Source organism: Peromyscus leucopus, chromosome 20, assembly GCF_004664715.2.
Source record: "Peromyscus leucopus breed LL Stock chromosome 20, UCI_PerLeu_2.1, whole genome shotgun sequence".
Taxonomy (NCBI): domain Eukaryota; kingdom Metazoa; phylum Chordata; class Mammalia; order Rodentia; family Cricetidae; genus Peromyscus; species Peromyscus leucopus.
In genome coordinates this window covers 10866263-10881185 of record NC_051080.1, presented here as the reverse complement: position 1 = coordinate 10881185, position 14923 = coordinate 10866263, and the positions used below count along the sequence as shown (strand labels likewise).

Below are 14923 nucleotides of genomic sequence, written 5' to 3'. Positions count from 1 at the left end.
AAAAAAAAAAAGTGCCTTCCTTCATAGCCCAGGCTGACCTCAAACCTGCCATGTTCCTGGTTCTACTGCTACCCCCCAGACACAGAAGTGCCAGCATGGACCACCACACCCAGCCTCAACTCTGCTCTTTCAAGCAGTTGTGGAGAGTCTTCTTTCCAAGCAGCTGTTTCTTTTCCCTTTTTATTTTTTTATTTTTTTTTTTGGGGGGGGAGCAAGGATTGGTGTTTTGCCCCCATGTCTGTGTGAGGATATCAGATCCCCTGCAACTGAAGTTACAGAGTTGTGAGCTGCCATATAGGTGCTGGGAATTGAACCTGGGTCCTCTGGAAGAACAGTCCATGTTCCTAAGCCCTGAGCCATCTCTCCAGCCCCCGTAGTTGTTTCTTAAAGTTTAGTTGCAATGGAAAGCCTAAAACCATATCAACTAAGTTTTCAAGATATTTCCTTCAAGACCTTTCTACCTTGTACTTTGATTATCCATGCATGGCTCTTTAACGCCACACGCTGCATTGGTTATCAGGAAATAACGGCTCACTAAGTTATACAGATCTTCCAAATGTGGAGATAGTTCATGAAAATGTCAGAAATTACATTCACTGATATCATCACCAATTTTACCAGAAAAAAACATACGGAGAAAAGCAAAAAGTAAAAGGGAGATATACAAAAACTTCTAAGTGTTCAGAGCACCAAAGCTCATTATTTTGATTATGGGTTTTAAAAGTATAGTTTTCACGTGGTTTATATCACTGATGCAAATACCACCAATTTTTCTCTTGAATGTGACAGACTCACTGCATTTACTTTCAGAAAATACCCGTCAAAGACTCACATCTAACTAATTCTGGTCTTCCGGGTAGCCTTTCAAGTGGAAACAACACAAGTGTCTCCCCTTTGTCTCCAACCACCACACTTGGCCTGGAGCACAAGTGCTATATGCGTACTTCCCATTTTGTTAGACTACTAAGAGGAAAAACTTAGCAGAACTGGCCTGTTACCCTGCTTCAGCAAGGACACTCTCAGGTGAAGCAGGGCGATTTCCAGTGGCTGGTGGGGAAGGGTACCCCGAATACAATGGCAGGCAGTTCTTCTGCTCTGACTCACACTAAAGTGAGTACCCACACATACCACTGTCTCTGCACTGCTCACCACACAGTTAACAGGGAAAAGAACACAGCTCAGTGCTGTTGTGAAAACACCTTGGACGTCACAGATGAACTACTGTAAAGAGCACTTTTAGAACAAGAAGGTTCCTCCTTCCACTCTGAAAATCATTACTAGGTACAATCCAAACACTTAATCCCCTTCACAATCTCCCTATAAACAATGAACTTGTATGAGTTCTTTAACCCAAGATAAACAGAGGATAAACCCTTGAGACTAAGTCCCTAAATAATAAGTAGACGTGTTCATCAAGTTGTGGAGGATCAGGAACTGTATTTCAAAAGAAAACCTAGACAATTAGATGGCCCTTGTTTTGCTTCCCTTATCTCTACACCAAGTGTCTAGAAAAATTGGTACCAAACCTCAAAGTAATGAATAGAAAGCCAGTGACAGATAATAGGTACACTTAAAGATTTTGACCTGGTAATAGTTGGCTGCTTTAGTTTCTTCAAAATCTGTACTTTACAATTTATTCCTACTTCATAGAAGCTGAAATAACTTTTTACCAACAGTGAAATTCTAACCATAATACTGTGTTAGCTATAAAGTATAAATACATTTTAATAGGTAATTTTCATCTCTTTAGTTCACACGAAAGATATTATTAATATGACCTCACATAAAGAATTTATTTTAATTATTCATTTATTTTATGTGTATGAGTGTTTTGCCTGCATTTATGTCTATATATCATACATGTACCTGTTACTGACAAAAACCAGAAGAGACCATCAGAGCTTCTAGGACTGGAGTTACAGATGGTTGTGAGCTGCCAAGTGAGTTCTGGGAATGGAACGCAGGTCCTTTGGAAGAGCACTCAGTGCTCTTAATTGATGAACCACCTCTCCCGTCCCTCACTTATAAAATTATATATAGCCCAAAGTGTTTCCCATCCACAAAAACACTAACAAAAGACTAAAATCTCCTCACTAGAGTGAGTACCTCACTGAGATTCTGTATAACCAAAGACTCTAAAGAAACTTTGCTGAATGCCGACGTGGTTCAGATGAGACATGAAGTTACCAGACTCCTGCCTGCCCACCATAAGGATTAGCAGTTTTTCCACTACACCACCTTTCCCACATCTCCCCAAAATGAGACCAAGCAGACACCTATCCTGAAAATTTACTCCCCAAAATGAGCCCAAGCAGACACCTATCCTGAAAATTTATGTTACCGGTTATGCTTGAATGCCATGTAGGGCTAGGATGACTTACCAGCTATCGTTCAGACAACAGCTCAAAACCAAAGCAAACAACTTTGTCACTTTTATTTGTAACTATCTGCTATCCAAATTAATCGAGAAAGTAATTTTCCAAGACTGGGTGTGTGGCTTCAAATCAAGAGTACTGAAGTACCATGCCTGAGGCCTGAAGTTCAACACCCACTTCCCCTTTCGAAAGGAAGGAAGGAAGGAAGGAAGGAAGGAAGGAAGGAAAGAATTTTCCATTCCCACATGAAGATACTCATCTTCATTCAATCATCCAGCAAGCAATTAATACCTTCATAAGCAATACGAAATACTTTCCCTTCTACAACACTGAACAGTTCATTTCCTAAAGTCTCACATGCTCTTATTTAGGATACTTACTTCCAAACAAGAGCCAGCTATACAGGAGACTAGGCGGCACCTCGCCTGTTTTGGGGGTTTGTTTCCTTTAAAATATTCCCTGTCTGTCTGGGATGGCTCAGACCTGTAATCCCAGTACTAAGGAGGCTGAGGGAAGAGGAATGCTGTGGGTTCAAGGTTAGCCTGAACTACAGGGCAAGGCTTACTCAAAAGAACCCTGTCTTTCTGACATCTATCACTGTTTAGATAAAAGCATAATACAGAAGTTTACGATCCTTGCACTATCTTCTTGTTCAGTCTAGATTTTTGTTAAAGGACTAAACAAATTTAAACTAAAGCCATCAAATACAAAATGCAATTCAAGGATAGAAACGGCATAAGCTATGTCCAATCCCATTTTATTCTGACATACTTGCTATGTATATAACACATTCTGTAGAATGATGCAACCTACCAAAGATGGAGCCAAAGAAAATACTCATCTGAATCAGTTGCTTAAAAAAATTACATATTAGCCCGGCAGTGGTGGCTTATGCCTTTAATCCCAGCACTCTGGAGGCAGAGCCAGGTGGATCTCTGAGTTTGAGGCCAGCCTGGTCTACAGAGGGAGTTTCAGGACAGCCAGGGCTACACAGAAAAAACCTATCTCCAAACAAAACAAAAAATATATCTAACTACATATATAAGTATATATCCATTCCAGTAAAATCTTTAAAGAAACACTACGAACCCATCTTCCCACTTTAAAAAAAAAAAAAAAGATGTTTCAGATGTCTAGAATGGCTTAGGCTTGGCCTCACATCTGGCAACTAAGACAGATTCAGTTCAGAGGTCTTTCTGACCCAAGGGATCCAAGTACTGGCTAAGGTCACACAAACAAGTTGTTACCAAGTTGCATCCCTATGCTCTGGAGCTACCCACTCCTGCTTCTCGCCAGCCTTATTCTTTAAATTACTCTAACTGCTAATAAACATGCTAATTGGGGGGGGGACAACTCCTCCCAACCACTGAAACGGTGGCTTTTCATCTGTGTTCTGCAGTCCTTGAATCATGTTTTCCTATTGTTCCGACAAGGAAATACTCTGCATGAAATCAGTATCTACTTATTAACGACGCCCTGTTCTACTGTTCTATCCAAACGTGGATTCCACTCTCAGTTTCAGAAACAGCAGAAGGACAGGTAACCGATAACAGAGAAATGAGAGCTCTTAAGAGTCATCTTAGGGCCAGAGCCAAAAGAGAAGAGACAATGAGGAAGGCGGAAGCTGAGAGGGTCACAGTGCAGAGCACTTACTTTTGGGAACAGAGTGTCCCTTAGACTTCTGGTGAGTTGCCCAGAGCCTCTTCAGTTTCAATCCACATGACAACACTTCAGTGAGTCCTCCTCAAGTAATGTTTCCACCACTAAAAAGTGGATCTACAAGAACTCAGATATACTGGTGTAAAAAAAAAAAAAAGTCAGGGGCCCCCAGGTTGGCCTCAGGCCTCTTCTAACGTAGGCCACTCCTCTGTCCTGGGCCAGCTGCCCTGTGTGCTAGTCTCTTCTTCCAGAAGCCAGGGATTCAGCCTGCTGCCTCTCTTCTGAGTGTCCCAACCTACTCTAATTTCTCAGGGTTCCTCTAACCCCAAGACGAGCTGTGCAAGAAGGACACCAACTTCCCCCCTTCCTTACTGTCTCTGCAAATAAACAAACAGGCTCTTCTAATTCCAGTATTGTTCTAACAGCTACAAAAGAATAGAGGGGAAACAAACCAAAAAGCAGCAACAGCGTGGCTGAGATCAGGATTATAGTCACTGTCACTATTTCCAAGGAAAGTCAAATGTTCTACATATCGCTTATTTACAAATATGTGGATATACAATCCCATGCTAAGCCGTTCCCGTCCTTATATAGACATAAAGATACACCCTGCGTTTTACAACACTTAAAACGTGAGTTCAAAAACAGCAAACAGTTTCTCGTTTTAGAATCTTTCTTTTAACTTACAAGGTATTTTAAAACTTGCTTTTTAATAAACATCATGAAATGGTGAAAATATTGTATCTAATACAAATGAGTTCACAGTAAAAGCCTATTGAGATTTACAAGGCAGGTATGTCAAAAGCAACTCATATTGTGGAGACAATAAAATTCTGACATGCCTCTACACTTAAAATTTTAATTAAATTTTATAAATCGCATCCAAAACCAAGATACCTCACTTTTAGAAATAACTTGAACTGACTACTCAGAGTATGTCAAAATTATATAGGCCCTCTTTTTCAAGCAACAAGAAACTTCCAAGTATTCTTATTGTGGTAATGTGTATTTTAATAGGCTTCATAGTATCAAAATAAATACCTTACCTAATATTGCTACAAATCACAAGACTCTAAGAAGTGAATTCAAAGGCTACCCTCCTGCAAAGGACCTATGACCAAGTACAGACAGATCAAGAATGCCACTGGAATTTCCTAGATTTTAGGTGTTTGTTTTTTTTTTTTAAAGACAACTATAATACTCTTATGTCTACCATACAACAAATTTAGGGCTCCAAACAGGCAAAGATCATGTAATCACGTTTGCCCCCAGCTATTCAGCTCCTCGGAAGTAAAAATGTGGTCCCGGGTTCGCCTCCCAACTACTTCACTGTAAACTATTACAGAAATGGAACAAAACAAACAAACAAAAAAAAAAAACCAAGACGCAAAACCTTGGCCTGGATCCTTCCGGACATCCATTCCTAAGAAAGTTTAACCTCTTACGATCGGACAACGAGACACTTTCTTTCCCCCCTCCCCACCCCGGAGGGTCGAATGACAGACATCGTAGCCTTTCCTCCACACCCCCATCCCCCTCCACACACACCCACACCCGCACACTAACAACAATGCGGCCAACGTCTTCGTGCCAGGCTGGGGAAGGGGACACCGCACCGGCCACGCACAAGAATCGCAGCAGCAGCAGCAGCAGCAGCAGCAGCAGCCGCCGCCGCCAGCGACCCCCTTGAATAATTCATTCCCCCCCACCCCACCCCAGCCCGCAGCGGGCGTAGCGGGCGCCGCCACCACCACCGCCACCGCCGACCCCTCGCCGCCAAGCCACGGCTTGAAGCTGGGTCGCGCCCCAACCGCGGCCGCCGCCCGGCTGGGGCGCCCCGATGTCCCCCGCGTGACGCGGGGGTGGGATGGGGTGGGATGGGATGGGGGGAGGTTGGGGAAGCGGGCGCGGGGTGGGGTAAGGGGTGGGGGGGTGTCGCCGTCCGCGGGCGCGCGGGACTCACCGGGTGGAGGTGCCCTTCCGCACATCGCACATCATGCACTTGAAGGCCTCGGCGCTGTTCCGGAAGGTGCAGACGCTGCAGTCCCAGTAGCCCTCATCCGAGGCGGGCTTCGGCTGCCGCTTCGGCCTGCAGGACACAACCGGACACGACGCAGCGCGGGGTCAGCGGCAGGCCGCGCCCGGCCCCGTGCCCCGCCCCGCCCGGCCCGCGACCCCCGCCTCTCCCCCCCCTCCTCTCTCCTCTCCCCTCCCCGCCCGCCCGCTCGGCTCGCTCGCTCGCCCGCCCGCCCAGCGCCGCGCGGGGGAGGGGAGCGCGGCCGCTGACCCCGGCCGCCATCGCGGCCCATTGTGGGCAGCCGAGCGCGCGGCGCCGTCCCCTCCACCCACCCCCGGCTACCCTGTCCGTCCACCACCCCCACCACCCACCCCCACCCACCCCCAGCCATCCAGCCTCCGGCCGCGGCCGCCCCCGCCGGCGGGAGCTCGTACCGGGTCGGGCTCTTCTTGTCGCCCATGCTCGCTGCCGACAGCGCGCGCGGAGCCGCGGCCGGCCGGTCTGTCAGCGCCGCGGTGAGAAGGGGGCCGGCGGAAGCGCGGAGGCGAGGGGGCGGGAAGGCCGCGCCGCGCGCCGCGAGCTGCAGCCGCCGCCGCCGCCGCCGCCGCCACCGCTGCTGCCGCCGCCGCCGCCGCCGCCGCCGGATCCCACGCAGCCTCCAGCTGTCGGGGAAACTCCTTGCCCCGCGCGCACGTGACCCGCGCCGGCCAACCAGCGGCCGCGCCGGAGACTTCAAACGCGGGGAGCGCGCGGCCCGGCCACCGGTGGCGAGTTCGCGGCACGGCCGCCGCCGCCGCCGCCGCCGCCGCCTCCCCAGCCCGGAGCTTTCCCCCGACTCCCCAGGCCGCGGCCGGGAATCCCGGAGGGCACGCGATGGCCCGCGCCTGCAAAAACGCCTGGGCGCTCGGGCACGCGCCCCTCCCGCCCCAGCGCGCAGCGGGGACTGTCACCCTTCCCTGCTAGGGGAAGCGAGACGACGGAACCTCCGGGAAGGTTCGGTGCCCTGCTCTGGCTTACATAATTCCGACGTGACGAAACCTTTGCAGGGTCTGATGGTGTTTTCATTCCAGAGGCGTGCTCTGGGCCTCACCGGGGCTCTGCAGTGGCTTGTTATAAAACGGATGCTGCTCAGGGCGAACGAGCTTGCTTCTGCCCTGAACACCATTTCCCCCCAGGTCTCGTTTATTTCCTCCAGCCTGCTGGAGACATGCATCCCGTGCTAGATCCTGACACTGGTCCTTTAAGTTCTGGTCCCACCTCCCCGATCAATCGAGCCGGTACCCCACAACCAGAGTTAGCATGCCATCGCTCTGATCAAGAGACCACCCTAGCATGGCAGTCGGTGAATCGCCATCAGTAAAGCTGCACCCTGCAGAGAGTAGTAGAGGAAATTCATCCCTTCACAGAGCCCTGCCTTCTGCCTTACTTGGGTGGACTGATGGGGCCATAGAAGCTTAGCGTCAGGCTTAAGTAAAGAGGATCCGAGTTCGGGCACTTCGTACTTAGAACAGTTGATCTGAAGCTAGGACAGCTAGCTCTATGACTTGCAGTTGGGGTGTCCTGTAAGACTGTTTGGGAAATCTCTACCCAGCTGGGACAGAGCAGGAAGAAGCAAATTTTTATCATAATGCTCAGAGTGGGACAGCAACTGAAAACTTATGAGATAATTGTTCATGAAATCCTTAATATATTGAACTCTATTGTCTGAGGGTAATTGAAATAAGAAAGAAAAACCCCAGCTAAGGGGAGACTCTTGTATTGATGTATTACTTACTAAGCAACAAGAGCTAATAAGCTAATAACCGAAATGGGAAACGCCATCTTTTTTATCATTGGGAATTAGAGATTAATTGGGGTAATTCAGAGGGAGATAGGCTACAAGCCTCTGAGAGAAGGGATTCAAAGTACAGCAGAACGGGCTGTGGGGTATTTATAGCTAAGAGGTGGGGCACTTGCGTAGCGTGCACAAGGCTCTGGATTACACAAGATCTGAAAAAAACATTTAAAATGTTGATTTATGTGGGGTTTTGCTTGGTCGGTTACCTTACTTTATGTTTGCAACATGGAGATTCTAATTTAGATGAGTATAAATGTTATATGTTAGCAGTTGCATTGATTTTTCAAGGTAAGTGTTAGAGGCTCTGTGTTTTACAGAGTAGAAATGTATTTTCCCATAATACTGGAGGCTCCAAGTAAAGACGGGGCTGTCGGCAGGGCTGGTCCTTGGGAGGCCTGTGCTCTTTGCTTGCAGATAGCCATCTCTTTTGGTCCCACCTCCACAGGGCCATCTTTGTATGCGTGTGTGCCGGTATCCTAATCTCTTCTTATGTCTGTGCCTACGCCCCCAGTCTCTTCTTAGAAGGGTGCCATTCGTTGGACGAAAACCCACACCGGTGGTTCTCAACCTGTGGGTCGCGACCCCCGCCCCCTCTCTGTGTGGGCACGTGGGCTCTGTTCTTGTGTGCGCATGCTTATAGAGACCAGAGGTCAACATCGGGTGCCCTCCTCAATCGCTCGTCACCTTTTTTGAGATAAGGTCTCCCACTGAACCTGGAGCTCTCTGATTCAGCTCTTAGACCGACTGGCCAATGAATCCTTTGTCCCTCTGGTGCTGGGGTACCAGGCTCATACCTCTGCATCCTGCTGTATGCGTGTGTTCCTGGGAAATGTTCCGGGTCTGTATGGTCTCACAGCTAGAACTTTCCCCCCACTCCTCTCCCTTTTCTCTTGATTCCTATATTCTGGCAATGGGAAGGACTGCACCATAGTTTGACCCGTGTTTTAAAACGTCCAGTGCATCTTGCAAGGCAGCATCATGCCCAGCCAGGCATGGTGATTCACATGGATAATCCCACCACTCAGGAGGCTGCAGCGGGATTACTACTGTGAGTTAAAGGCCAGCCTGGCCTATAGAGTAAGATCTTATCTCAATAGACAAACCAACTGTAAGCATCCTACTCTTTCAAGATGTTTTCTGAGGGAACCAGGTCTCCATAAGCATCGTACTATTCTGTTAGGGCAGTTGCTTCCTAGAGATGAAGGATGTTGTCTGATTAGTGGATTCCACGACTGATGAGTAGATTGCTACTTTCCTTTTGACATGAGATCGGTTTATTAATCCGAAGCACTGTTGTTCAGAATACAGTGAAAATGCTAACAATGAGTCCATGGGGAGTGCTACCAACGGAGGTGTTCTATGATGCAGTGAAGGCAAACGCATTTCCAGACTGTGTGCCCATTTCCCTGAAAATATCTTCCTTCCATGCTGGGAGGAAATGGTTGATATAATCAAACTCTCTTGAGGCAGCTGGCTTGCTCATCCAAGGAAACATGCCATACCCAGTGTTGTTTGTGCTGTTGGCCGGTTAGAGGTCCAGCTCTAGTAATGTATCTCGTAATGTATCTCACAAAGCTACAAGGTTATCCTTGGTGAGAGGATCATGTGACTGAGCCCATGCAAAGTCTCTGCTTCAGACGATGTGACCTCTTTGCACATGAGTCCACCGAGAAAGCCCCAGGGTGACTGAAGAAAGTGAATGACATCTGCTTTGTTCTCTCCTTACAAGCTTCCCCTTCATATGATGCTCTAGGTGGAGTTGCTTTATAACCCTCTCCCCTGCCCGTTCTTAGAAGATCCATCCAATACCTGGTTCTTAACTTCTTGCATCAGTTTTCCAATCTCCTCTGAGTTCCTGATCATGTAGCTTGAAGGTTAGAAACTACCCATGAATCGACACACATCCACACTCTGACCATGCTTTACTCCTGACAATGGGGACAGTCAAATTCTCCTTAGCAGAATTTCTCTCTACTGCCACCTCTCCTGAGGGTTGTGGTAACATAGCGGTCTCCCTCGGCTGGCGCCATCATATCATACAGAACCATTTGTAAACCAGGCCTTGAATTTTTCCTTCCCGACTCCATCTGTAGTATGAACCTCCTTATAAAGCTGCAGATGTGGACTGAGAGAATTCCTGTTGTGTGTTTCTCTTTATTCTTGCTTATGTACAACATCCTACACACTATTTCAATGGTGTGGTTGTTGCTGTGTTTATACATGTAAATTTTGGGCTTGGTCCATTCCAAAAAAAAAAGAAACTCCATGTAGTCATTTAGTGTTAGGTCATGATCAGCCATTGCATCTTACACAGAGGCATAGGTTTGCTCCAAAGCTGTAGAGGTCCAAACTGTGATTTTCTTTTCTTTCTTTCTTTCTTTTTTTTTTTCTTTTTCTTTTCTTTTTTTTTTTTTTTTTTGGTACAAAGGATATCTGCTTGGTGTGCTATAGAGTAGACTATATATATATATATTCATTCTCACTGGTGCTTGTTTTGATATTACTGAATTTCTTGAGTATGCTCTTTTCATCTAGGTGTGCCGGCACATACCTGATATCTCAGCACTCAAGAGGGAGAGGGAGAAGGACCTCTAGTTAAACAATAGCCTGGGCAACATAGCAAGACCATATCTAAAAAAATAAAATGATATTTTATCTTCTGGTCATGTCCAAAAATTCTCTATTAGCATCTGTTATTCTCAGTTTATAATAAATTTCTCTTGCTTTCCAATTATATTTTGTTCTATTTTCACCTTGTTTTCTACAGATACTGCCTTTTCAATTTTATCTCTCCCAACTTTTCATCGCCTTTGTTGGTTTCTGACACATTTCTTCTTCAAAGATTTCTTATTTTCTCTCATCTCTTTTTGCTTATTTTACTTGGTTTTGTTTTTTTTTTTTAGACAGGATCTTATGTAAGAACAGGCTATCCTCACAATGTAGCCAAGGCTGACTTTGAACTCCTGATCCTCCTGCCTCTACCTCCCTAGCACTGAGATTACAAATGTGTGCTGCTGAGTTTTGCTTTTCTTTTTAATGTGTGTGTGTGTGTGTGTGTTCACATGCAAGCATGTGCACATGCATGCAGTTCCTGTGTAGCGTCTCAAATCCCCGAGGGCTGGCTTTAACAGGCAATTGTGAGCCACCTGACAGGCTGCTGGGATTTGAACTCAGGTCCTCTGTAAGAGCGGCGGGTGCTCTTACCTGCTGGGCCATGTTTCCAGCCCCTATCCCTGTATTTTCTTCATGATAACATTTTATATATCCCAGTTCTTCTCCGAGCCATTCAAGGTGCTTAACAAATGCCCTGGGATAAGATGTTCATATGTGTCCTTGTGGAATGTCCAGGAGTATAAAAGAGAAGCTGGTTTCACTAGAAGGAGTTACTTGGTGTATGTGCATTTCTGAAAATGCAGCTAAGTGTCTTGTTTACGGGGAAAGTTTTAGGGTCAGTATCACTAAAAGCAAACAGGGTCTCAAGATGAAAAGCTCTTGGTTCTCTGCAGTTACAACACACTTGTTTCTTGGTGTGTTCTTGCCCGTTAGCACTGCAGTTATTGAAGGAGTACAGAGAAGCAGCCCCATGTGTACCCCACAGCACAGAGCGTTCATGATGTTGAATGTACTAACAAACAGCATGGTAATAAACTCAGTAAAGATTTCACCCCAGCCACTTACTAAACTAGTTTATGAGCTTTCAGTGTGAAATACGTTGTAGCTATACTTAGAACCCCTGGTAAGGTCAAATATATTTTAAATATCCTCCCATTAATATATTTGACCCAGAAATTTCTGATATGACATCTGAAAAATTTAGAAGTACCTAAAAAAAAAAAGCATGAATACAGCTACACTAATAAATTTCTCAGTGGAGAAGTATTTTTTTTCCTCAGACATGGAGAATAATATTTAAGGGAGATTTTCAATCTTTTGTTCTAAAAATTTCCTAAGAAAATGACTGGAGGCCAAATGTGGTAGCACACGATTTTAATCCCAGTGCTCAGGAGGTAAAGGCAGGTGGACCTCTGTGAGTTCGAGACCAGCCTGGTCTACATAGTGAACTCCAGGATAGCCAAGACTACATAACCCTTTCTCAAAAAGAAAAAAGAAAGTGATTGGGACAGTGTCTGTGTATCTGTGAGCAGAATAACACCTTTGCCATCAGAGCAGAAAGAGGAACTGTGTGCGGGGAGGGAGGGGACCAGCAAGAGGGCGTGGAGGATGGGGAAGGGATGCTGGGGAGAGGGTGATAAGAACAAAGGAAAATGGCATATATGTATAAATATGGCAGAAATAGTGCTGTGCCTGCTTCAGAAGTACAAATACTAAAATTCAAACAACAAATAAGAGTAACATGGCCCCTGCACAAGGATGTACACAATCCATGAAGGAGTCCATATTTTTAATATGACCATAATATAGTACATACATGCAAGAAATATCATCATGAAACTCTTTATGAATAATTGATATATGCTAATGAAAACATTCAAATTTCCCTAAATAGCACACTTCATTAATATATTCTAGAAGCAAACATATATAAATAATATATCCAATGACATTTTATATAGTGTGTGTTAGAATATTTTAAATATTACTTGACATTTCTTAGGTTAATTATATTGGATATTTGTTTTTTGTTGCTGTGACCCTGACTTTTATTCTCACAGGCAGCAGTTCATGGGTCCAACATGTGGTTAGCTGAGCTGAGCTCTGTGCACAGGAGACAGACTCTTGTCTGGAAGAAGGCTGCAATGTCCTGAACTTGCAGAGGCTGCTGTTCAGGTCTAGCAAGGTGCATGTGCTGTCCTCTGGTGCCGGAGGTCTCTGTAGGTGGTGTCAGCGGGCTCCGGGGGCTCTTGGGGTGCACTTTCCTTCCCGGGATTCGGTCCCATTCCCTTTTCATTACTCCCTGATCCCTCAGAAGGGCACTTAAGAAAACCTCAGTGCCCGGATCATCCTCCCTGTGGCAGGCCTGGGACACCGTGTCTGGAGCAGAAGCCCTATGCTGAGGTTGCGCAGGAGGTGCACTGTAGTTTTTAGAGACACGGTCCCTCTCTGTAGCTCAGGCTGCCATCAAACTTGGTGATCCCAGCCCTCAGGAAGCTGAAGCAGGATGATCTCCAATTTGTAGCCGGTCTCAGTTACTTATCTCAGAAGGAAACATGTAAATCCTGGCTCTGAAACGTACTAGCCATGTAACCTTGGGTATTTACCCTGTGCCTCAGTGTTCATGTCTTTAAAACAGGGTAATAATGGCCGGGAGGTGGTGGCGCACGCCTTTAATCCCAGCACTCGGGAGGCAGAGCCAGGCGGATCTCTGTGAGTTTGAGGCCAGGCTGGGCTACCAAGTGAGCTCCAGGAAAGGCGCAAAGCTACGCAGAGAAACCCTGTCTCAAAAAACAAACAAACAAACAAAAACAACAACAAAAAAAAACAGGGTAATAATATACATATTTAGGATTATTGTGATTGTTAAACACTTCTTTTCTGAGATAGTTCATTAGAATGGCTGGACTCCAGAGGAAGATAGACTCTTGAACATAAGCTCCACCACTTACGGATTGGAAAATACTGGGCGAGTTACTTGCATTTCTGTACCTCAATTTCCCCACCTATAAAATGGGAATAGTTGACTCGGGTAATCTTTGGGTTGATATACATGAAGAACCATGGCTGGCACCCAGTGTATTCTTACAAACATTTGCTTTTCCAGTAGTCCTTGGTGTAACTTACAGGGAGGCTTGAGGAAAAAAGGAATGGAGGTGGGATGGCACTGAATCTGTCCTCAAGTTAGAGAGCCCAGGGATCTTAATGGGATTGTTAGGGAGCCCACCGCCCCTCAGCCCAGTGAGTGCTCCTATGGGGTATCATGGCTACTTAACAAGACACCTGGCTAAGGGCCACTAGTGCCCTGCCAGGCATTGGTTGGTTGGAATTTGTTGTTGTTTTGTGTGCTTTTTAAACACAAATTTATTGAGTTACGATGCACCTGTGGAAGCCAGATGGCAGCCTGTGTGGACAGGTCCTCTGCTTGTATGTGAGGACCCCAGGGATCAAACTCAGGGTGCCATGCTTGCCCACGCTGCCTTCCCCACTGAGCATCCTGCCAGAACCCCTCTTAGTTTTTGAAGCTGGGTCTCACCTGGTAGCCCAGGACTGTCTCAAGTTGGTAATCCTCCAGCCTCGGCCTTTTGAGTGCAGTTTTTTTTTTTTGGGGGGGGGGGTGTGCAGGCCACCACCCACAGCTTAGATTGTAGTTTCTGTTTGAATCAAGGACATGGCTCACATAACACTGCTGGGGACAGCTGCCGGCACTACAGGTCCCAACAGATCCTATCGTTGTAATTATTTGAGGGAAAAGATAAATGATAATCTTAACAGACGTATGTTTTATTTTGTTTTTTAATATTTTAAGACCAGGCCTCACAATTCAAAGCAGCCTATGCTTGAATTCATGATCTTCCTACCTCAGACTCTAAGGGCTGGAATTACAGGCACCTTGCCTGTAATGTGATATGTTTTTCTTTGTGTGTGTTCATCTGTATGGTGTGTGTGTGTGTGTGTGTGTGTGTGTGTGTGTGTGTGTGAATTGAAGTTGGATACCATCCTCAATCACTCTTCATCTTTTTTTGGAGATGGGGTCTTTTACTAAAACAGGAGCTAACCAATTCAGCTAGGATAAATGGCCATCAAGCTCCAAGGATCCACCTATCTCTACCCTCTAGCATTGGAGATTTTTCCAGGACTTAAAACCTGCAGGATCTCACACTGAAGACCAGACTGGCCCCAAATTTATGACAGTCTTTCTCTGCCCCACCAGTTCAGAGATTATGGGTGTGAACTACCATACTTAGTCTATATTTCTAAATTGTTGAACTGATAAATTCCTGAACTCCTTTGAAATAATAGAATTTTATGAATTTGAAGCTATCTAAAAATTTGCAAGTCTAATTATTAATTTTAAGTTTAAATGGGAAGACAAATACGTATACAGAAATTCTCTATAGTGTCAGGTGTGGTGGCACATAC

General features: G+C 45.9%; 1 protein-coding gene and 1 non-coding gene across 4 annotated transcripts in view; one reads left to right on the top strand and one right to left on the bottom strand.

The window, feature by feature from the left end:
- Nucleotides 1-6698, bottom strand: part of Yaf2 (YY1 associated factor 2) — a 77984-nt gene extending 71286 nt beyond the window's left edge. For 2 of the 3 annotated variants that reach the window (XM_028869273.2, XM_028869272.2), the window contains exon 1: nucleotides 5998-6082. Coding sequence is in view for 1 of the 3 variants with exons in the window: in XM_028869271.2 (XP_028725104.1) it covers nucleotides 5998-6123; nucleotides 6486-6511 (152 nt within the window). In the remaining 2 variants the exon portion in view is untranslated. Of the gene's footprint in view, nucleotides 1-5997; nucleotides 6124-6485 lie in introns of those variants that run through there. The other variant, XM_028869271.2, reaches the window with a different exon arrangement.
- A 5491-nt stretch (nucleotides 6699-12189) lies between these two features.
- Nucleotides 12190-12292, top strand: LOC114693092. The gene has a single exon (XR_003734507.1). It is a non-coding gene; the product is annotated as a U6 spliceosomal RNA (small nuclear RNA).
- Nucleotides 12293-14923: the final 2631 nt, after the last annotated feature.